Here is a 25,387-nt window from a genome sequence, read left to right as displayed (position 1 = left end):
ATAGTAAGAGTGCAATAACTGTTGCTGTTAATATTTTCCTTACGATCTATTAATATTATTGTCATATTACCACAGCACTAATAAGCCAAACATAAAAGAAGTTTATGAGTATCTATACAAAAAATTCATGTTACTTTTGAAATGATTTACAAATAAAATGCAAGAAAGGAACCAAGAAAGAATAAACAAAAATAGAAAAACAAACAAAAACAAGTAGGGGGAATGGGAAACTCATAGAGGAAAAATGAGCAAGGACCTGATAAAATTAAACAATATAAACCATTTATCATAAGAATATTTGATAAAATGATATGTTGCAGTCACACTGAAGCTAAGTAAATCTGCCTATAAAATTTGAGGTATAATCATATTTGGTGAATACCACCTATATTATCCTCTTAACCTTTGAATCAGGATGTCTGAGATAAATAAAATAGCTTTCTAGTTATTTATTTTTAAAAATTCCATCAAGTAGTGTAGTGTATACCACTAGTAAAGTTCTAAAGTTTTTCCTGTAATTATACTTAGTTCCTCTGAATAGTTTTTAAATTAGTTTTGTTTATTTTTTCCAAAAGGGGAAAAATGGCAATGTTAGTATCCAATATACCATTACTTGCAAATTTTTCTCTTCAATGCTTGTTACTTGCTTTCTATATACTTGCAATTGGAGTTAATATTTTCATATAAGGACTATTTCCCAGGACAATATATACTTATTATTTGTGAAAATATTATACTTATTTTAAATAAAATATTCTAAATTTAATCCACCAACATATATCAAGTAGTTTTAATATTTTTGTGTTCCAATTCTTATCACAGCTAATCCTAAATTTTCTAAAGGATCACTCAATAATGATAAAGATAGACAATATTTATTAAGATCTAGATTCTTTAGTACAGTAAGATTCAGTTCCATAGAATTAATAATTCTCAATTATGAAGTTTCACCAGAGGCCCCAATCTGGTGAAACTTCAAATAATGAGTAAGCCATGTGATGGCAAAACTCATAAAAATTTCACCTTGATAGCCTGCCAAGAAATGAGGCTTATGGGCCAATGGATAAATTAGACACTAGGGATAAGTAACAGAAATACCACCAAGTGAGAATTATCACGTGATGAATGACACTAGCTACCTTTGGAGAGACACTACAGGTGTCTCTCCAAATGAATCAAGAACACAAATGTAGTCAGTGAAATTAATTTAAAAAGGAATTTTTCTGCTTCTTGTTTGAAAGGTGTAATACAAATACAATTATGTGACATGAACAAACAGGAAGGCCTTAAAGCGAGTAAATTTGCCAGATAATTAAAGCTAATTTCTTTACAACAAAAAAAACAAGTGACTTGAAATCACCACTGAGTTTTAACAAATTACTATCTGAATTTACCAGCCTCAGTGACTTTCTTGGTACTAGGAAATAGTCCATCTATTTTGATCTTTGGTCTTCTTTGAAAAAGCCTTTTTCTGCTACATAACCTCTTTCACTGTATAGTGCTCTCTAATCAGTAATCTTATAAAAATAATAAGAAGAAATAAATATAATGCATTTTTAAGAATAATATCTGTTTTAAGATTTAACATTTTAAATATAGCAACATTTCTGAGTCCCAAATAAAATCTCTTTTAAAGAGCTAAAAGAAGTATCTAAAATTTTTTAACAATCTGAAACATGTAAACTTGTAACATGTTTTCCTGAGAAATATATATAATAATATTATATGTTTATTTTTTCATCAAAAGCTTACTAACAAAGTTGAAAATCAAAGTTTTGCTTAATTTTACTATTTTTTAATTTTCATTTTTAAGTCACAGATAACAGGCTAAAAAGTCAGATAACATTATACAGCAGAAATTTAGACTCACTTTCTAGTCAAAACCATAAACACTGTGATTATAAGGTTACAGTGATAAAACTGGTTACAGAATGAATCAAGTGGTCCAACTATAGAACAGTTTACTTTTAATTTCTATTTCATTTCTTATCCCCCCCCCCCAAAATAGCACATGGCTATTATCATGTTATCAAATGAACACAAATTTAGGACCCGTTATTAGCAGAGTATTCTTATAATATATGTCCCATTAAGGTATTATTGTTACTTCTGTTTTCATTTTTACTGTCTTAACTTTAAAACATTTAAATAAAGAACATAAATTTTGTTTTGTAAAATATTTATTAATTATAATTTAGAATTAGAAACTTGACAATTATGAGGAAATTGATTGCAGAATAGGTCAGAAACAGGGCACTTAGCTTGGCTTTTGCAGAAATGATTTATTGTGAACTCATATTCTCAACATGCTCTGAGGAGTAGAAAAAGTTCTGATGAAAGAGCTTGCCAATAAATTTTGCACTTACTTTGCAGCGGAAAAGTGTCCGTAGTGCACTGTAACTCAGGCTCCTTGGCCCATTCGATCTTTGGCAGCATCTGCATCATCTCATAGTCACCATTCTTTGCCACAGACTCTAGTTCACTGTTGACTGGTGTCTTTCTTAAAGTCTTCATGTGCTTCTGAACTTCTGCCAAAAGAACAGCTTGTATTGCTTCAGTTACCTGTAAAATTAATTTTTTAAATTGAATTATTTTTAGTGTCCACAAATGCTCAGGGTCTTATATAAACCTCCAAGCCTGGAATTTTTATTTGAATGTCTCATATAAATTATAATGCTCCATTCCACCAGAATTACTATCTGAAACAACTGAAGTGTAGTTACTGGAAACTAGCATCCACATCATCATACTGTTCTTTTTTTAAAGCTCAAGAGATTATAAAAGGAAAATTTAAAGGCATTCTCCATTCTTTCTCATAAAATATTTTCATTTTCACCAAAAAACAAAATTTGAATATATCACATTGTTCTTAAAGACAAGTTTAGTTTCTGAATGCCAAGTACAATTTAACATACTTGATTTAAAAAATACAGAAAATTAAAGACAAAACTTTAATAATAAATCTCTAAACTGTGTATATGTGTAAATAGTTTCATGTGGCTTAAAATACTGCAAAGCCTGCCTTCCAGTGATTGTACATAGCCAGTCAAGAACCACAGTTGAGGGGAGAGGGAAGGGGAATATTTATCATGAGGTATCCAGTGGTGGTAAAGTGGATTGGTATTGTACCTGTCTCCTGAGAACCCAGTGTGCAGGTCAAGAAGCAACAGTTAGAACTGGACATGGCACAACAGACTGGTTCAAAATTGGAAAAGGAATATATATGCCAATGCTGTATATTGTCATGCTGCTTATTTAACTTACATGCAGAGTACATCATGTGAAATGCCAGGCTGGATGAATCATAAGCTGGAATCAAGAAATATAAACAATCTCAGATATGCAGATGATACCACTCTAATGGCAGAAAGCAAAGAGGAACTAAAGAATGTCTTAATGAGGGTCAAAGAGAAGAGTGAAAAAGCGGGCTTAAAACTCAACATTCAAAAAACTAAGATCATGCCATTCGGTCTCATCACTCATGGCAAATAGATGGGAACAAAGTGGAAAAAGTGACGATTTTATCTTCTTGGGCTCCAAAATTACAGCAGACAGTGACTGCAGTCATGAAATTAAAAGACACTTGCTCTGTGGAAGGAAAACTATGACAAACCTAGATAGCATATTAAAAAACAGACACATCACTCTGCTGACAAAGTCTGTAGAGTCAAAGCTATCGTGTTTCCAGTAGTTGTATACAGAAGTCTGAGTGCTGAAGAATTAATGCTTTCAAATTGTGGTGCTGGAGAAGACTCTTAAGAGTCCCTTGGACAGCAAGGATATCAATCTTAAAGGAAATCAACCCTGAATATTCATTGGAAGGAGTGATGCTGAACCAGAAATTCTAATACTTTGGCCACCTAATGTGAAGAGCTGACTCATTGGAAAAGACCCTGATGCTGGGAAAGATTGAAGGCGGGAGGAGAAGGGGGAGACAGAGGATGGGATGGGTGGATAGCATCACTGACTCAATGGACATGAATTTGAGCAAGCTCCGGGAGATAGTGAAAGACAGGGAAGCCTGGAGTGGTACAGTTCATGGTGTCACAAAGAGTCAGACATGACTTAGCAACTAAACAATAACAGCAATCTTGTGAGACCTTTAGGCTCCAGGGACACTCAGAGAGTTTATGCTGATGGCAGATGCTCAGTAAACAGCAGGAGCAGAAGAAACTCTATTCTAAACTCTATTCTAGAGTTTTAAATAGAGGGAACATCCAGAAAGTATCAGAGTAGTTTCCTGATCACTGATTATCCCCCTATTCTTGGCCACTCAGATGCTTGTTTGGGTTGTGGCAAAAAGGCTCATGAATGATGTGATTTTACTACTGCACACCAGATCCATTAACATCGTAGTACTGCCTGTTACAATAAAGGTACCTAATCCTTAACCATGCATATTTGTGATGAGATACTCAACACTGGGAAAGCTGTTGCATACCATGAATACAACATAAAATTCTACACATTATGGTACTGATGACTTATTAACTACTATATGCTGAAACATATATTAACTATTAGCTATGATATCTACTAACATAGTATTTTAGATCACAATAAGAAAACCACACTTATCATATAGATATTATGAGGGGACAACCTGTATTAATTATTCATGGATAATTTTACATCATTGAATTTATGTCATTTTAATGTTATCACACATTTTATTTGATAGCACTGCCTCCAAGATATGAGTGGTATGGTATAAAGAGAAAGAGATATCAATCTGAAATGAGAATGTCCAAGTTTATGTTCTGACGATGACAGTTATTACAAATGCAACTTTTGACAAGTTATGTACTTCTCTGGGACTTTAGGGGACATATGTATACCTATGGCTGACTCATGTTGCTATTTGGCAGAAAACAGCAAAATTCTGTAAAGCAATTATCCTTCAATTAAAAAAAAAAAGCCAAAACCCCAAAACAACAGTATGTGATGCTGAGAGAGGTTAAGATGACAGCTTTCAATCACAGAAAGCTGTATGGAACTTGCTTCTGTTTCTACATATAAAAATCAGGAAGATATTGGAGGATACCCTTGGATCTGTAGTACATCCAGTCTATGGTCTGTCCCTCGGAATGGGCAGATTGGCCATATGCTCCTATAGGATTATGGATGCCCTCTCATGACTGTGATTTACTGTGATTTAGCATGTCCTCTATCTACCAGATATAATATTCTATAACAACCTGGATCAATATTCTTTCTTAAAAATATACAGAGGTTTATGGAACTTCAGTCAATATGTCTAATTATTAGATTGACCATATGTTATCATTGTTAAATTTTGGAACTTTTTAACATGTATGTCACTATAAATATATACTGCAGGAATAATTAATACGAGTATCATTAAAAAACAAGATGAAGTGGAAACAGCAGGATAAAACATATTTACTGCAATGAGCAGGACAATCAGAGCCACAGAACTTAAAAAGTGAATACAGAATGGCACATAGCCAGTTGGAAGCAAATTCAAAATATACATTTTGTGCTCAGTGTGAGATCAATACTCAGAGACATGGTACAATTTATATAAGCATATAATAATGCTACAGTATCTGTTATACACTGAACACTGCTGCTGTTACTGCTGCTAAATCGCTTCAGTCGTGTCCAGCTCTGTGTGACCCCATAGATGGCCTCCCACCAGGCTCCCCCGTCCCTGGGATTCTCCAGGCAAGAACATTGGAGTGGGTTGCCATTTCCTTCCCCAAACTAACACTGAACACTAAAATCATGCAAATAAAGTTGAAATAGATTTTGTGTACTTTAAAAATATACATGATGGAAGGTAAATTTTAATGATAGTTTCTGACTATCAATATTTAAGTCTCTCTAGCATGTAAATACAGTAGATAAATTTTGTAGATAGGTAGTATACATAGAATTTTTCCCAACAAATATATAATCTATAGATATTATATAGCTTTTTAATGAAAATAATGAACCGGAATTGAAAGCACAATGCAATAAAGCTGTCTCCTAAATGCATATATAGTTTTTCCTGAAAAGACAGATACACGAAGCATTACAATTTATAAAGGAATGTGCAGATTTAAAATGAAGTTTGAAAATCCATTGACTGAGAAAAGAGAGCCACATCTGGACCATATACTTATTAGCTGGAAGTATTACTGTGCCATAGCAAGCTAAATTTTTTTAATGGTTTTCTGCTAATACCTTGAAATAGCAAAGTATTGTAAAATAGTACAGAGCATTATGAAGACTCATAAGAGCCCCTGTAGCCTGCGTGTGGTTTCAATGTCCAGACTTTCTGGTATAAAAGCATTTTCCCAACAGTCAGACTCATACTAGCCTTTCATGTCGTTTCATCATTTCCTTGAAAAAACAATACTTCTCTCTGGTGGCCTGGATTTCACAGTTTCACCTAACAGTGTAAGATTATAAAATCCAAAGAACTTTAGTGTTGCTTCAGAAATGTGCAAGTTAGCAACCCCAAAACTCACCATTGCTTCTCCAGCATTTATTTCTATGTTGGGTATATTTCATGTGTGAGAAACAAAAGAGACGATCTGCAAACTCTTTCATCTGCAAAATTAACTCGTCCTTACTTATTTCCTTAAAAATACCCCCTTCAATTTCTGAAGTAGGATTTTGCTCTGTTTTACAAAATCATTACCATTGCCAGTGTTCTTAAAATACATTAAAAAGCAGATTCAAATTAACATGTTTAATTGCTTAAATGAACACCTTTATGAGGAATTTGAGGATTGGTTATTGAAGCATTTATATGTATATTGCAACAGCCTCTGTTTTTCCTGAAGGACCCAGGAATTCTCATTTCTGTAGCATCTGTCCTGTGCTCAGATGGTCAGTCATGTCCAACTCTTTGCGACCCCGTGGACTGTAGCCTGCCAGGCCCCTCTGTCCATGGGATTTCCCAGGCAAGAATACTGGAGTGGGTCACCATTTTCTTCTCCAGGGGATCTTCCCAACCCAGAGATCAAGCCCGAATCTCTTACATTTCCTACATTGACAGGCAGATTCTTTACCACTAGTGTCACCTGGGAAGCCTCATTTCTGCTTTACAAATGAGAAAAATAAATAATCAAGTTAAACGTATCTTCCAGAATCATGTATCAGGTTAGTGGCAGAAATGAGAGAACTTTGAAGCTTAAACTTCATACAGAGTGAGTAATAAATGCTCTGGTAATATTTGTCCTGCTGCCAGCATTTTAACAAGGTCATAGAATCATAGAACCTTAAGGTCCATTAGTCTAAATATGTCCAAACTACATTAAAATTTATTTGATGGTCAAACGGACAACTACAAAAGATCTTTAATTGGAGCGATTCAGAATAAATATTCTGCTGAATTCTTTTTTCCCTAAGAATTTTTTTCTCCACTGAGAAATTCTTTGGCTACTGGGGAAAAAAAAATTCCACCTTTAATAGAGACTCTCTTAGGGTGCTAGCAAATCTGCTGGTAAAGTCAACATATACTGATGTTTATTTCATTAACACAGAGGTTTTCTCATAGCTATCCAGACATTCGCTAGATATTTATTGACTGGCTGCTGCCACTTCTGCTTTTCTGTGCATTAGTGAAAGCAGTGAGTGAGACAGGCAAAGTCCCTGCTCTCAGCAAGCTTCTATAACAGTGAAAAGACAGAAAATAAGCAAGCAAAAAACAAATGGCAATTTCTCCATTAAAAGCAAGCCTAACAAAGAAAATAAAAATGGATACTGTGACAGTGACTGGAGCAGTGGGGAGAGACAGGGTACGGTGACAATATTAGATGGAATGATAAGGGAAGACTTCTCTGAGGAATTGGCTTCTAATCAAAGATCCAAATGATGAATGGGAAAAAATGAGAATTCCAGTCTGAGAGAACAGTAAGGTCCTGAGGTGGAAATGAGCTTCGTGAGTTCTGGATATAATAAGCAGATCTGTGTGGCTAGTGAGAACCGGGGAGAATGATGAGGAAAGAGGTTAGACTAGGGGCAAATCATGTAGGCCATGGTTTTCATGACCATCCCAACTGTGTTATTTGGTTGCATAGTATCAACCCCCACAATCTGTTCTGAATCGACTTTCTTTGTTTTCTTGTCACCAAAAATAACCATTTGTAATTGGCGTTATTGCTATGCTTGTCTTGCAAATGTGACATTTATTTAGCCCATGAAGAATAAAGTTCCAGTTCATATTCATCTAATCAATGCACAGATATTTATTATATAATGTACAAAGCTATCTACACATACACAAACAATCCTTGAAATAAGGAAAAGACTTAAATTGGACATTGAGTAAACGAGGTCTCTAAATCAGCTCACAAATGAAAAGGATAAAAAATGATCTCCAATCATACCTGTCAAATTCACAAGCCTTAGGGACCTTTCCATCTAATATTGAAATCAAATAATAAACACTTGCCTCAGTGGGCCCTATGTTACCTATGACACCATAAACACCTCTTCACCAGCCCCCTCTGTTCATGTCCCTAACTTGGTGCATCCCTGCATGTTCTTTTCCACTTTCCCTCATTGTTAGTCTCTGTATCAGTCCTATTAAATGAAATACCCTGAAAGAAAACACAAGAGTACCTACTTACGTATATTCTCAGGTAGAGGGGAATATGAAGGGAATGTAGCAGCAAGGAACTCTTCCAATAACTTCACGAAATGAACTGTTATCATACCTGAACAGACTGGTCTCTCCAACAGGAAATTAGCTTCAAAAATGAAACGTCAGCTTCAGGTAGATGAGATTCACTCTTACCTAAAAATATATAGAACACATTTGTATCTTGAGAGTATTAAACATGGAAGCAGCCCAATGATCTTCAACCCTGACTGTACACTGAAATCACTTAGGAGCCTTTTTTCCCCCCACAAAAATCAATTTTCCAGTGATTCTGGTCTAATAGGTCCCAGGGTGAGAATGGGATAGGCATTAATACTTTTTAAAAGTACCTTAGATGATTTTCATATATAGCCAGAGTCAAGAAACATTAATTAACATATATGTATTTCTAATAATTGTCCTAATATACATTCACATCAAATCAAACTCATCTTTATACCTTAAACCCATTTCTGTACCTTTTTGCCACCAAAATGCAATGACTAACATTTTCCTCAAAGCAGATTACTGAATTTCACAACTCCTTCCTCATACAAGTAGTTCCTGAAATTCTACCTTGCCGTGAATCAGTATCTATCACACAGAAAACCCTGTAGAAAACTCCCTTTGCTTTGTCCTTACCTAGCTATACTACTCTGATCAATAGGTATAGCACTTATGTTTTAATTTGACTCATTTTGTTATGTATCGTTTCTTTTAAATTTGCCCTCTCGAATGTCCTTTCTATCTATTTGCCCTAATGTTCAGTGCGAAATTTTAAGGGTGAGCTATGGCTTAGTTTATTTAAATTGATCCATAGAGTGTCCAACATTTCCCTACACAAAAAAGCACTTAATAAGTGCCTTTTCATTAATTGAAAATGGACATATTATCATCCAAATGAAAAAATCAATGAATTAAGGCTTTCTGATGGCTAAAGTATATTATCTAGGTGCCAGATCCAGGAGTGAGATAAGGAAGAGTGATGCAATCCTGCACTGGAGGGAAAATTGCTCTAATTGTCTATTTAAATTAATGTATTAATGTATGTTTGAAATCCTGGATCAACTATTTAAATTAGTTTTAGTTTAAGATGCTTTTCATTGAATTACCATTTTATATATTAATAGACATGTATGTGTGTGTATGTATATCACATTAGTGGGCAAGGGAGATTAATAGAAGGTATTGATATAATGTAAACTGGGAACATAAAAGAAATATATAAGAAACTTCTGACTCATTATTAATATCATTTTTTCCTATGGAACCCACGATATAAATTGGAAATGGCCAAGAACAGCATATAAAGCATGTGAGTACTGCAGAGCACTATGAGTCTGAAGTTGTTATCTTTCATTTCTTCATGAGCAGAGCAGGTAAAGGAGCATTTTCTTTTTATCTATTTCCTTTCTCCCTCTTTCATTTAGTTGACCTTGTGATTGCACCATCAAAGCTAAGTATTGGTCTCAACTGTAACTACTTACTGGCATCATGGGGTACTTCATAGTGCACTTTAATGTGATGTTAAAACTTTAATATGAGATGGAAATGAGAGCCAACTTTTCTTGGCAATGTCAATGAGTTAAAGAATTAATTATAACTTCAGGGGAAAGATAAAAAGAAAACATCTCAGGCTTACCAATATTACTTAGCCATCATTTCTGATGATGGAAGTGGGTATTGGTTTCTGTCAGTCCTTCAGAACGAGCACCTCAGAGTACTATTTTATTCCTTAGGCTTGGACTTTATAGAATTAATAGCATGAAGTGAATCTCTCCTTTCTTTAACCTTCCATCTGCCAATTATTAAAACATAAAACAATGTTTCCTTTCTACCTAACTTAATTTTAAATGCTATAAATGCCACCTCTCAACATGAGGGAGATTGTTTGGTAATAACCCTAGTTGCTCAGGCTGCTTTGGTTCGGACAATCATAGGAAAAGTTGAGGCCTCCTTGGTTCTGGTTAGCAAATACCTGGGTTTCTGCAGAAGCCACTTACTGTTTTTGTTTTGTTGCTAAGCCATGTCTGACTCTTTTGCAACCCTATGGACTGTAGCCTACCAGGCTCACGTGTCCATGGGATTCTCCAGGAAAGAATACTGGAGTGGGTTGCCATTTCCTTCTCCAGAGGATCTTCCCAACCCAGGGACTGAACCCATATCTCTTGCATGGCAGATGAGTTGTTTACTACTGAGCCACTAGGGAAGCCCAGAAACCACTTATATTATACCTTAAATTCTAATCTTTTTCCCAGCGTTATAAAAAATAAAAATTAGAGTAAATAACCCTAATAATGACTACTACTTCAGGCAAAGGCAGGCAATCCAGACTAGGTCCTATAGAGGAAACATAATCATAAATGTGAGAAATGGCCTGACATAGAAAGAGCAAGGAAGTTGGAATTAGATGGAGATAGACTGGAATCCTAGACCTTCAGCTTGTTAGCTGGTTGACTATGAATGAGTCATCTAACTTCTCTGATCCCCAATTTCCCTAAGAATTAAACAGAGATAGATCCTCCTATTGGAGAAGGAAATGGCAACCCACTCAAGTATTCTTGCCTGGAGAATCCTAGAGACAGAGGAGCCCAGTTGGACATAAAGCACATCAAATCTGGAATCTTATTCCTATTTTCCAAATTCAGTAATTATGGCTTTTAAAGGAGTAGAAGATACACTTAAAGCACATAAGTAGTAAGTGGCAGAACTGGATCTAGAACATCAGTAGTTTATCTCCAAAATCATTGTTCTATTCTTAATTCATCCTCAATCCAAAAGTATTTGCTTAATTCCTTCCAAGCATTGGTCTGAGAACTAGGAGTACAGCAGTGAATAAAGCTGATCAAAAAAAAAATTATTTAATATCCTCCCTGGAGCTTACATTTGAGTGGCAGGAGGTAGGTGGCAAATGAAAAAATGACATACAGTATGTCAAATGTTGAAAAAGATTATGATCAAACAGGGAAAGGGGTAGAGTATGCTAGGGAGAATGGAGGGTGCCTGCATTGATAAGATGGCGTTTGGGGATGAATTGAAGGCTAGAGGATAGAGGTGGGGAACAGCAGCTTGACTTATATGGAATCTGGAGAAAGGGCCTTCCAGGCGGAGGGGACACTCAGTGCAAAGCTCTTAAACCCTGCCTGACATGTTCTGGTAAGAGTTAAAAAGGCAGCCTAGCTGGAAGTAGTGAAGCTAGGGATGAATACAAAGAGATGAGGTCAGATGGAGGTGTGTGTGAAGATAAAGGTAGAGCAGCCAGGTTATACAGGGCCTCATGAGCTATCCTAAGGACTGTAGCTTTTATTCAGAGTGAAACAGAAGCTGCTGAAAAGTGTTAAGTAGTAGCAGAGCGATTCCCTAGTGGCTCAGACAGTGAAGAATCCACCTGCAGTGCAGATAGACCTGGGTTTGATCCCTGGTTCGGGAAGATCTCCTGGAAAAAGGAATGACCACCCATTCCAGTATTCTTGCCTGGAGAATCCAATGGACAGAGGAGCCTGGCAGGCTCAGTCCATGGGGTCACAAAGAGTCAGACATGACTGAGCAACTAACACACATGAGGTTCTGACTTAGTTTCAAATAGATCATTCTGGATATTTGGTTGGGAATAGAGTGCAGGAGTCAAGAATGGCAGCAGAGGGTAGTTAGGAGCCTTCTGTATCTCGGCAAGAGGGGATGAAGTCTCACACCAGGCATTTGGCAGAATAATAGAGAAGCAGTCAGAATCTGGGATACGTTCTGAAGATAGAACCAACATGATTACTAAAAGTTTGGATGTGGAGTATGAGGAAAAGGAGAAAGTCAAAATGGCATTAAAGTTCTTGGCCTGAATAACTGGAAAGATAGATTTGTCATTTACTGAGATGTCAAAGGAGACTTCCCTGGTAGCTCAGATGGTAAAAGCATCTGCCTACAATGCGGGAGACCCAGTTTCGATCCTGGGTTAGTAAGATCCCCTGGAGAAGGAAATGGCAACCCACTCCAGTATTCTTGCCTGGAAAATCCCATGGACAGAGGAGCCTGGCAGGCTACAGTCCATGGGGTCACAAAGAGTCGGACACGACAGAGCGACTTCACTTGAGATGTCAAAAAATTGGATAAGGAGGTTTGGGAGATGAATTAGCCATTTGGCATCAAAATAAAATCTTAACACCAAGATTGTTACCCAGAAAAATTCAAAGACAAACTTCTGAAATAGCTGTAAAACTGTAAAGCTGTAAAACTACTTAATATAATACTTATATGGTAATAAAGATATTAATATAGGAAGCTTTCTCATAAAACATATGGGACTTTTATTTAATATTAAGTGTTTCCTTGCTGAAAAGTTTCAGACTTTAAGGCATTTTACAGATCATTTGAAAACTCCATTACATTACATCTTATAAGATACTTGTTCTAATAACGAAATTTCATATATTTTAAATATAGACAGAATACAAAACTAAACTATGTGAAACATAGACTAAATCAAACAGTAAACATGCACCCTTCTCATTCTCAACTGTAGGATACTATCCAGTTATGGCACTTTAATTTCATAGAAAAAAAATTAGACTATATCTGTGACTACTTTACCATTTCGTAAATAACTGTAGAAGCTTGAAATATTCAGAATATCATTTCCAGGACTTTTCATCTTATTATGCACAGACTCAATTTTGAAAGCACTGTTGAGGAAAAATTTTAAAGATATTGTTAAATATGTATAAACATATTTTGAGAAATGAAGATGTGACTGCATGACCACTTTAACAAATATGGGAATTGAACACATTATTTTTAGCAAAATGTATTTGACATTATTCTCTTTGGTGAACCTTATTTCCCCACTTTGACTTACCTAAAACCCTAATCTCAATTGAATTGTGAATCTTGGGTTATTCAGAATTATTTTGTGATCCACTTTTACTGGAAGGTCATTGCTACTTTAAGTCATGTGATTTTGGCTAATGCAATAAATTTTTAAATCCTAATATGTTCATATCTGCCAAAGAATTATCCGCAGATACCATCAGGACCTGATGAAGGCAGCCTTTACCCTAGTCCAGTGATTCAACGGGGGAAAATTTCAGACACTATCCCGGGATATTCTCAAAGGCAAATAGCTCTTTGCTTCAAATTTAGTTAAATCATGCACTCAGTTGTTAAGCATGCAAAGATTTCTTCACCTTCCTGGCCACAGTGAAATGTGAGCAAAATGGCCACATTTATTGGAAAGATTTAGTGTGACAAATTCAATACACAGTATTTTGATTTCCTTAAATATGACACATAGTCTCCAAAAGCAGATCAAATCTGATGTGGCTTATTTAGGGAAGCAGTCTCTAATCCTGACACCTCCATTCAATAATTTATTTTAATGAAGAATTTTGTAAAGAATTAACTAACATGTGGCAATGATTTCAAGGCCTTTTAATGGATAGCATGCTGAAAGCTCTTAATCTCCCCTGAAGGGCTCCAGACACATCCTCCACATCCTGTATTCAGCATCAGGAACAAACTCAGAATGAAAACCTCTGGTGATAGTAACTAAGTCCCTCATCTGCTCTGTCTGGTCATGATTAGGCTAACAAATAGAATTTGTTTTTAGAATTGAAGAAGTCTTAACCATCACCTATTCTATTCACCTCATTACGTAAATGAGGGAGGCAAGGCCCAAAGGGGCTAAGTGACCAGTCCAAAGCCACACTACTTTAACGACAAAACTGGGATTTGTTCTCAGGTCTTTAGAATCAGCTGACTATAATTTTTTATCATAAATTAGGTGTTATTTAATTTTCTTATTAATAGAAAAGTGAAAGAAGCCTAAATGAAATTAAAATACACATTATATATATATATGTTATAAACATGAAGTTATATATTATGTATAAACATAATGAACAAAAGAAAAAAATAGAGGAAATTTAAGTATAGGAATCATGGAAATTTACCAGTCTCTACTTTCTCATTATTATGGCCACCAAAGAGAAAACAGAAAAACCCTATAGCATAGAAGCATTGAAATGGAAGGAAGCTTAACACTGAATCTATATAATCCATATGGACTTGCTACCAGACTGTAGGTTCACTGAAGGTAGGAACTCTATTATATAGATGGCGCAGATTTGTTGAACTGAGCTCTTACCAAAGAATAGAAATGTCAAGGACAATTTACTACCATGTAATGAGCAGTTCAAACAGTACATCTTCCCCACAGGGGTTCAGATGGTTTCATCTCACACTAATTATTCTCTTTCCTCTGATCATCTAGAATACTTACCTGTAGTACAAATGTTTCTCCTTGTTCTTTTAAGTGTTTTCTACTTACTTCATATGCATTATCTTCATCATTTGAAAGAGTTCCTACGCAAGTAAAAAATTTACTTATGTTTCCTCTGTAAGCTAGTGCTAAGGACATATTCATTAAGCACTTGGTGAGTCAAATAAAATCTTCTAACATCAGACTATGAAAAACTATATTGAATTTTAGCATGGGAGAAGGTAAATACAGAGTCAAGGTTAGCAATCAGGCTCTGGAATTAGACTTTGTTTTCAGAATTTGTTTTTAGCTTGCAAGGCTCTGAATTAGTCTTGGGATTGGTACTTTATCTTCATAAGTCTCAATATCCTATCTATACATCAAGCAAAGTAATTGCACCTATACCCTATTTTTGCTGTGCACATGGAATGAAATCATGTGGCCAATGAAATCATGTGGCTTACATGGTGACTAGTAGATATTAAACACCCCCCAAAAATAGCTATTATTACTAAACCATACTTTCTATAAATGAATTGATGATAACCTCTTCTATACTACTATGCCAGAGTATAAATTAAATGGTGGGATTTGAGGTATGAAATTTTTAAATTTTTCCTTTCCTAATGATATATGAAATATATCATCAGAGGCATTTACTTTAATGCTTTTTGTTCATAGTTAATTCACAGCAAGTATAATGGATTTCAAATGTGTGCGAATCTGTTTGTCTATCTACCTACCTATTGAACCATTCAGCATCCAGTACTGTGAATTTTCTAGAACATATTATGAGACCAATGGATACTTGCTGGATGAATCAATTCTAAAATATACAGATTTATTGTCCAAATTTTTTTTCCAATCTCAAAGAATTAAATGGAAGATTTTTTTAAATGTGTTTTGAGCTAAAGGAGATGTTGCTTATTTACTCTTTGTTTCCTTCTTTCCTTTAAAGGAAAGAAGGGAAGAAAGAAAAGGAGAAACAAGGGAGGCTAGAGAGCTAAATTTAACAATTAATAATAATTTTTTAATATCTTAAATAAGAAAAGTCAAAATCTCTAGGTATGTCTTACCTGTCCATTCCATATGCCAGTTCTAAGGGCATGCTAACTAACTGGTTAACTAAAAATAGTTTGCTCAATAAATAAACTATAGTGTTTGACTCTTGCAAAGAATCAGAATTATTTTCCAGTCCTTTTGGCATCCCAGAGTGATTTGGAAAAGTGGAAGTGTATTTATCTGACAAGTCCAAAACTTTTCTAGAAAATAAATTCACTTTTGAATAGTCTTTTTTCATTTCAGTATTGTATAAATCCCAACCTGGCAGCATCAATGAGAAGTGATCTTCATTTGCAGCAAGTCCTAAAGAAACAGGACCCTGAAGCTTTAAAATATTGAGATGCTTAATGCAGAGATTATCTAATTCTTTATCCACTCCCCATGGCAAAAGGCAAGATAGGAGCAATTTAGCTGTGTCTATTGTGAGGCTGGCATCGACTTTTCTTGATTGCTTAGGGTGCATCTTTTTGAAGCTCTTTATTTTCTTCTGCTTTTTAATGCCATCATTTTCTCCTGATAATTTGATGGCGTTATCTTCTTGGGCGGGGCTTTCACCAACAGGCTTGGCATGTGCCTCCATAGAGAGAGGACCACAGACAGTTTTATTTCTTTTCAGTGTCAGTGTTGTCTTCTCCACTGTACTTTTGGCTCTTCTCAGAATCTCACTGCAGTAGAATGAATTGGAAGGGTCAACATCACAGATTGGAGTCGGCAGCAAAAGTTCAAGAAGGCTTTCCAGATCAAAAAGAAGTATATGAAAGCCGATGTTACTCCATTTCGTCTTCACAAGCAAGACATTAAAAGGTCCCGAGAAAGACTTGGCATCAGCAACCTGAGGGAGATTTTTAAAATGTATGTCAAAGCTCTTATTTTTTAAGTGATTTTATTAAAGTTTCCGTGATATTAAAATGGCATAAAAAGAAATTATTAAGTAGCAGTACGACTAAAGGCAAGTCATTACAGTTTTTTGTTTTAGCTATAAATATTCCTCTCCAAATTAACATTCTATGTTCTCATTATTTTGAAAACTTTAGTTTCTCTAAAACTTATTTTTTCCCCTAAAGAAATATGAATTAAGCCTAAAGAGTAAGATGGTATTAGATTAACTTCCTTTCAGATACACTTTTGTATCTTCTTATCACTGTAGCCATGAAAACATACAACAGGGGAAAAGTGGGTATGAAAATTAAGGAGCAGAAACGTTAGAACACTTGCAAGAACTGAGGAAGTCTTTTAACAAAAATGGTTTCTCCAAATTTGTTTATAATATTTAATAATGATAAGTAATCTAAAATGTTAACTAGTATCAATTTTTTAAAAAAATTTTAAAGATTTGCTTTGTGGATTGTACTTGTACTTGTACTTTCTCTGAGATAATTTTGCCCTTAATACTGGCACAGTGGGCTCCCACAATTCAGTTTTGTTCCAGCTCATTGAAGAGGTCTTCCTTGAGTACCCGGTGTCTCTATCCTCTTCCTTGCATTTTTTCCTTCATAGTACTAATTATTGCCTTATATGAAATACTTGTTTACCGTATATTTTCATTCAGCTTCCACCCCTGCAGGAGCTTTGTGCATCCCTTTGTTCCCGATGCCAATAAAATAATGCCATATACACTATTATTAAGGGCTTGATAAATGTTTGTTGAATAAACCATGAACAAAGAAATCAAATATTTTTAAATGATGATGTACAAATATATTTCCTGGGGAAAATGTATTCTGTTAGGCAGAAAAAAATCCTTTTTGTTAAACCATGTGTGTATAGCTATATAGATAGTTTTAAAGATTGCTATAATACATAAATATATAAATACATGTATATATTAATATAAACATATATGTGTATATAGTCACAAGGAACAGGGATAGTTACAATGTTGACAACAGTTAATTGGGAAAAGGGGGTTAAAATGATGTTTATTTATACTTTAGGGATTTTGTTTGTTTTTCTGGTTTAGTTTTTTGAAATTTTTGTTGTGACTATATATTTAATTTAAAAATATAAAAAAAGAATATTTTGAAAACCATTAAAATTTTTTAAAGTAAAAAACCAAAATGGGGACAAACTTAAATAGCACTTTTTTTTCTTTGCAAATGCAAAAGAATAGTATACAGATTGAAAAATGGGTACATAACATCAATATCAATTGACAAATAATAACAGTTAAATTAAAATATAAAAAATGCTTACCACCAATGGTAATCAAAAAGTAAAATTAGAATAAAAATATCATTCACTACCTATTAATTTAGGAAAAAGTCTGTTTTACATTATTTTATTTTATAATGTTTAATACATACAAATAATATATAAACCATGCATTTAATTTTTTAAGATTATCAATGTCTTATACCAAGAAACATGGACAAACCTAATTAGCATCATTATTCATAATTGCCCCAAACTAGAAGCAACCTTCCCTGATGGCTCAGTGGGTAAAGAATCTGCCTGCTATGCAGAAGACAGGAGGCTTGGGTTTGATTCCTGGGTCAGCAAGATCCCCTGGAGAAGGAAATGGCAACCCACTCCAGCGTTCTTGCCTGGAGAATCCCATAGACAGAGGAGCCTGGCGCGATACAGTATATGGGGGTCATACAGAGTCAGGCATGATTGAAGGAGACGAAGCAAGCAAGCAACAAACTACAGATCTATCAACAGCGGAATACAGACACTGTGATGTATTCATGCAATGGGAACATATACAATGAAAATGAAAGAACTACAGACATTCAATAACATGTATAAAATGTATGAATCCACCTATATAATGTTGACCAAAGATGCCAGACACAAGATATTTATCTGCTAAATTAAAAAACAAAAAACAAAAAACGAAGCAATAGGGTTTAAGGAAGCATTCATAGATAATAAATCTATAAGGATAGTGGTTACATTTGGAGAGTAGGGATGCCATAGTTTCTGAGGTGCTAAGTATTTTATTACTTGATGTAGTGATCATGCAGGTATGCACTCTGTGGCTATTGAGTTGTACACTTTTGTCCCGTGTTCTCTTTATTTTTTCTATATGCATTATACATTTCTTTTCTTTTTCTTTTTTAGTTGCTCAGTCATGTCTGACTCTTTGCCACCTCATGGACTGTAGCTCACCAGGTTCCTCTGTCCATAGAATTCTCCAAGCAAGAATACTGGAGTGGGTAGCCATTCCCATCTCCAGATCTTCCCAACCCAGGGATCAAACCCAGGTCACCTGCATTGCAGGTAGATTCTTTACCATCTGAGCCACCTGGGAAGCCCATTATACATTTAATTTTTAAGCAAATAATGTAACTTAAATGTTACAATAATATTAACAATATGCCCCTATTTTGGTTAAAAAACTAGAACTTCCTGATTCTATACCCCTGCCTACTGTCTGAGGTAAACAGTATCTTCAATTTCATATTTATGATTTGCTTTAACTTAAATCCTAACCTTAAATATCTATTCCTAATTGACCTATTTGATTTTGCACATTCTTAATTTTCATAAAAATATGATTATGCTATTTAAAATTTACCACTATTTGCTTTCTTTAGGCTGAATTTTATAATTGTAAGATTCATATTTTATAATTACAGCTGTAGTTCTTTCATTTTTACTGCTGTAAAGTATTATACTATATGATAACTTCAGTTTATTCATTTACATGGATATTTAAATTATCTTCACAATTTACTATTACAAAAAGAAAAAAAGGCACAGTAAATATTCTTCTGGTAAAGACTGTCTTCTGGTGCATATCTGTAAAAGTTTCTAGAGTGATGTTAATCATTTATAGTATATGCATATCTTCAGTTCTATTAGATTTTTCCAAATTCTCCTCCCAAATAATTGTATCAATTTATAAGTCTCAGTAGCACTGTGTAAAGAGTTTCCATGTTCTACATCCTTATTAACACAAGATCTCATTTTTGTCAATATGGGGATATAAGTTGTTATTTCTTCTAGTTTTAATTTTTATTTTTAAATTATTACCATTAACTACCATTGCAATATTTCATTGGCCTTTCACACTTGTTCTACAAAGTGTCTACCTATGGCTTCTATAAACTTTCTTTTGTCTTTTATTGACGTTCAGGTTTATATATTCATTCTGGTAGTAATCTGTTGGTTATTTGGTCCAAATCGGTCAGTCAGTCTGTTCAGTCACTCAGTCATGTCTGACTCTTTGCAACTCCATGAACCGCAGCACACCAGGCCTCCCTGTCCATCACCAACTCCTGGAGTCCACCCAAATCCATGTCCATTGAGTCAGTGATGCTATTCAACCATCTCATCCTCTGTCCTCTCCTTCTCCTCCTGCCCTCAATCTTTCCTAGCATCAGGGTCTTTTCAAATGAGTCAGCTCTTTGCATCAGGTGGCCAAAGTATTGGAGCTTCAGCATCAACATCTATCCTTCCAATGAACACCCAGGACTGATCTCCTTTAGGATGGACTAGTTGGATCTCCTTGCAGACCAAGGGACTCTCAAGAGTCTTCTCCAACACCACAGTTCAAAAGCATCAATTCTTCGGCTCTCAGCTTTCTTTATAGTCCAACTCTCATATATCCATACATGACCACTGGAAAAACCATAGTCCCTTTTCTCTACTTGTGGCTTATCATTTCACTATTTTTAATGATGTTTTCAGATGAATATTGAATTCTTATTTTAATACTATCAAATTTGTGAAATACTTACTTTAAAAATTATATTTTGGGGGTGTTCTTTAAAAAAAAAAAAAGAAAACTTTCCCTATCCAGAGAATATAAAATTATTTACCTATTTTTCCCCAAATTTAAAGTTGCATAGAACTTTTAAATTCTTTAATGGTTTTCTCTTTCATATTTGTGTTTGATTTGCAATTGGAAATGATTTTCATGTTTTTAAAAATTTTGATATCCAATTATTTCAATATTATTTGTGAATTTGTCTTTTTTTCACTGATCTCTATTTCATGGGACATTAAGCAATTTATCGATGACTGCACAATACTCCACTGTATAATAGCTTTACAAAAAGACTTTAAGAGCTGATTGGGTAGTTTCTTCTATCCTGTTCTTCCTATGGTCTTCTATTCTTTCAAACTCCAAATTATATCTCCCACTTATTTAGACAGTGCTTAATTTCCTTTGATAGTTTTATAACTGTTCCAAATGATGTTTATATTTTTCACTTACAATTTTTAAATGTTCCATAACACCCATAACTATGGGTCCCTTTTAATTTCTGATGTTATTATTGTTGCTTTTGTTTCTTTCTCGCTAGGAGTTTGTCCATTTTAATTTTTATTTTCAGGGAATCAACTTTGAATTTGTTGATCCTCTCAGTGAAATAATGTTTTTCTCAGGAGACAGTTTCACGGAGTATACTATTTAAACTTATTTTCTCACGGCGTTTGAAGGCATTATTCTGCAGTCTTCTGTCTCCCTTTGATGCTGCTGAGATGTCACACAGGCAGTTGATATAGCCTGTCTCTCCATCTGGCCTTTCTCTGCTTTCCAGGTCTTATTGTCTTTAATATTCTGTGTGGAAACACAGAATCACTGAGATTCTTCTGGTGTGGATGTTTTGCCCTAGTCTTACATTGTATCTGAATAGTCCTACCTTTTGTTAATTTTGTGAAGTTCTCAGATTTGTCTTTTTGAATATTTTCTCTCTCTGTCCCTTATGAAACTCTGATTAGTTATTAATATTTGTAACTCAATCCCCTTTCATGTTTTTCATCTCTTTGTCTGTCTGCCACATGCTGGGCAGTGACTTAAGAACTTCCCTTCTGATCAGCTAGTTTTCTTCTCACCTGTCTCTACTGTGCCATTAATTTACCCATTTGAGTTTCTAATTTTGATTTTTACCTTTTTCATTTCTACAAGTTCTATTCGACAACTTCGTCATTTTTTAGTCTGTTAGTTCTTCCTTATGTTTCTAAACCTTTTATTTTTTAAAACATACTTATTTTGTTTGCATGCTATAATGACAATTTTTAAGATCTTTGTTAAATATGACTCTTATTTTGTTGATGCTTTCCTATCTCCTTATGTGTTTTGTAAGTATGTGTATGTGTGAAACATTATCAGTGATAATCATTTGAGACATGGGTAAAAGATGCATTCTTCTAGAGAGGAGTTGTGTTTTTGACTGCCAGGTATTCAGAGGTACCACCAGCAGGCCCCTATTTAAATAAAAATGTCAGCTTAAGATTTTTTTCATTCCTTGCAATGTGAATCCTAACCCTGAACCTGTGTGAAGTTCAGGTTATGGTTAGTAATTCTCAGGCAAAACTGCTTTCCCCCATCCACCTTGGCTAAACCCAACAAAGAAATATATTGTCTTCTTTTGTGGAATAGATTTTATTATTATTATTACACATACAGCTCTAAGAGAATAATGAACTTGTGCAAAGATCTCCAACCCAAATTCCCATCAATATACTGGACCTGGACACTCCCTTTAATTACCCATAGAGTGGTTAAAATCCAAGCTGAGAGACCCCAGAAATTAGCAAATGTCTTTCAGCTTTCCCTCTATCTGTCTAGATTTGTGGTTTCACCTTGTTTTTTTAACCTCGAAGAGTTTCCTTAAATTTCATTTTAACTAAGCTATGTATTATTTTTTAAGGATTAATTGTAAAATATTTTATCCACTATTTTTAGAGAATTAATCAGTACTGATGTGCAGGCAATTTGCCCACAAATAGAAAAGGGGTTTGTAAAGAGTACTTAAAGTTAAAATATTCAGCTTCAATAATGGAACAAAAAAAGGGCACTCTCACACACTATATGATGTATGTAAGCTGGTATCTCTTTCATGGAAGACAGTGAGCAAAATCTATCAAAAACCTTAGACTATTACACACCCTTGAATGCAGAATTTCTTTTAAAAACAATTTATCCTAAGGGGAAAAGCACAAAGATGTACAAAATTATATAAAAAAAGTTCATTGGAGAATTTTCTATATCAATAAGCTGAAAATAACTTAAACATACCATAATAGAGATTTGGCTAAAACATGATGGTTTATGCACACATTAAAACATTACATAGATAATAAAAAGAGTTCGTTGTAAAATGTCACAGCAAGAAATTCACATATATTGTTGAGAGAAAATATCTATATCTAAAAAGTACAATTTAATTTACCAAATTGCAGAGATTTCTTAGGTCTCCTGTTTTTAAAACTCCTACAAAAATGTATATTTTACTATAGTAAACAAAACCTCTTTTAAAAAAAGCAATATAGATTGCCAAAGAAAATGTTAATAGTAAATATGACATTCTAAAGGTTTTTAATATATGCTTTCCCCAAAAAAAATACATTAATCGAATTAAACTTTAAAGCTAAGAAAACCAACTCAACATAAATGATCAAAGGTTAATATTATAGATATATACAGAACTCACAAAAATTAATTAACAAAATATTCATCTCAGAAAAAAAAAGATAAAAGAAGATAAAAATATCACAGAGGGAAATACTTTTTAAACAACTTGTCTCAATAAAAAGCAAATAAGTATCAAATTTCATATACTATACTGGTTTCAATCTCTTCAATTAAAGTTTTCACAAATTTGTAACAAACAGAAAGTAGAGTATCCCAAACTGTTGAGTGCTCAGTTCAAGCTGAACTTTGATAAGATCTAGATGTCTTAACCTTTTTCAAAAACATTGTGGTAATATGTATCAAGAATCTTAAAAATATTCAGTATCATCTCCCCTAATTGAGATGCTGCTTCATGTTCCTGAAGGGTACTATTCCAGATTCCATCTTTTGGGCTTATCCCTGGTTTTCTTTCATTCAGCAGTAACTCAAGAGGTCCTTGTTGAATGCCTACTGAATAGAAATTGGTGTGAAGCGTTATCTACCCAATACAGAGCAAGACCCAGCATCTCCACGGATGCAGCTCACATTCTTTACCCCCAGAGTGGAGAGAGACACGTGCCAAGCAATAACCACGTGGCTTGGATAAGGGAAGAATAAGGAAAAAATATAGGAAACTATAAAGGGCTGAAAAAGGCACCTCAGCCTGAAGAATACCAGTAGGAGTCTCAGCAGAAGCAACACCGAACTGAGACATGAAAGGTTAAGTAAGGAGAAATGAACGGAAGGAAAGTGGGAGGCCAGGTATTTCAGGCAAAAGGAAGGGAATGAGAAACCCCCTAGAGGGTGGGCTGAAAGAGGAATGAGAAGGTGTGCAGGGAGTATGCACTGTGAAGGTTTTAGTTTGGCTCCAGAGTAGAATATGGGAATTTAGAAAATTCCCATATATGTCTAAATGGCATATATCTAAATGTCTGTCCCTAAATATGATCACCTTAAGTCTCAAGAGCAACTGGATACTTTATAGTGTTTTAAAATCATAAATGTTATTCCAAATTTATTTAGCATACAAAAAAGTTGATTTCCATTTGAAAATAAGTCCATTGGATGATATATAAACCACTGCTATATTTGAATGTACTAAAATGATTAAATATTATAATTCTAGCCTGTCATCACTGTTTGAACATTTTAAAATCTTCAAAGAAATAGTGAGTATATTTTTAAAGTCATGTCACCAAAGGACTTAAAAAATAATATTTACTAAATTTTGGGGCATAAGTAACATAGAATGACAATGAATACCTATAACAGTAATTCCTGAGTTTTAATATGTCATAAATTGGGCATATACAATATTTAGTAATGTGTAGTAAAGGTAATGATATTTCTTAAACTTCTTTATATTTATATGTTACCTATATAAAATATATTCCTCAGATAAGAATTCTATTAACAGTAACCTACAGTAACAGTAAATCATGACTGAATGATGTTGTGTAAAAATATAAATATTTAGAATGATAAAGCATATGTAAACATCATCACAACAGGAGTGTTTAGAAACATTTACCCATCTTGTTATAATAAAAAGTCTAAAACAAGTAATCAAATACAAGAGTATTTCATTCAGTCTAAGTCACTGCAAGGTGAGGGCTAAATACAAATTTTAAGCTATTAGTTCACATGTTATTTATAGAATGCTCTCTGATTGCTTGCCAGTAATTTCTCAAACTGTGCTGTCCAGGCTTTGCAAGCATAAGAAGGTGCTGGTATTTTCCCCAAGATCACATCACATTTAGTCTTACTCTCTGAAGTTCAGGTTGAAGCAAGAGAGGAGGTGTGGTTTGCAATCAGGACAGCAAGGGGGTGGCACTCAAGGACAATGGTCCATTCCAACCTCTGAACTTTGTGAGGCAGGGGAGTGAAATTCTGGTGGTACATCTACATGTGAATGCTCTGAACAGCAGGCGGGAAGAAGAAAGAGACACAGAGAGCTGAGCTCTTTGTCTGGAGTACACAGATTTGGGGAAAAGCTACTGGGTCAGAAAGTCTGCAAGTAGAATCCCAGATGGCCAGCGGGCAAAAATTATTCTTCTACAAGCAGCAAGAACTCAGAATAAATGACAAGTAAAACTGAAGTCAACAACACAAAATTCAAACCCTTAACAACCCA

The 25,387-nt window shown here is 34.5% G+C and overlaps 1 protein-coding gene across 4 annotated transcripts in view; it reads right to left on the bottom strand.

Moving 5' to 3' along the window:
- The window catches only part of WDR72 (WD repeat domain 72), a 221,426-nt gene that overhangs the window by 75,198 nt on the left and 120,841 nt on the right, over positions 1-25,387 (bottom strand). For all 4 annotated transcript variants that reach the window (XM_060417921.1, XM_027971818.3, XM_060417922.1 and 1 more), the window contains 4 exons: positions 15,923-16,740; positions 13,181-13,272; positions 8,676-8,755; positions 2,367-2,562 (listed from right to left, as the gene is read on the bottom strand). In XM_060417921.1, the coding sequence (XP_060273904.1) occupies positions 2,367-2,562; positions 8,676-8,755; positions 13,181-13,272; positions 15,923-16,740 (1,186 nt within the window). The remainder of the gene's footprint in view (positions 1-2,366; positions 2,563-8,675; positions 8,756-13,180; positions 13,273-15,922; positions 16,741-25,387) is intronic.

The sequence above is a fragment of the Ovis aries genome, chromosome 7 (genome assembly GCF_016772045.2).
Source record: "Ovis aries strain OAR_USU_Benz2616 breed Rambouillet chromosome 7, ARS-UI_Ramb_v3.0, whole genome shotgun sequence".
Lineage (NCBI taxonomy): Eukaryota > Metazoa > Chordata > Mammalia > Artiodactyla > Bovidae > Ovis > Ovis aries.
This window is presented reverse-complemented; position numbering and strand designations above follow the sequence as displayed.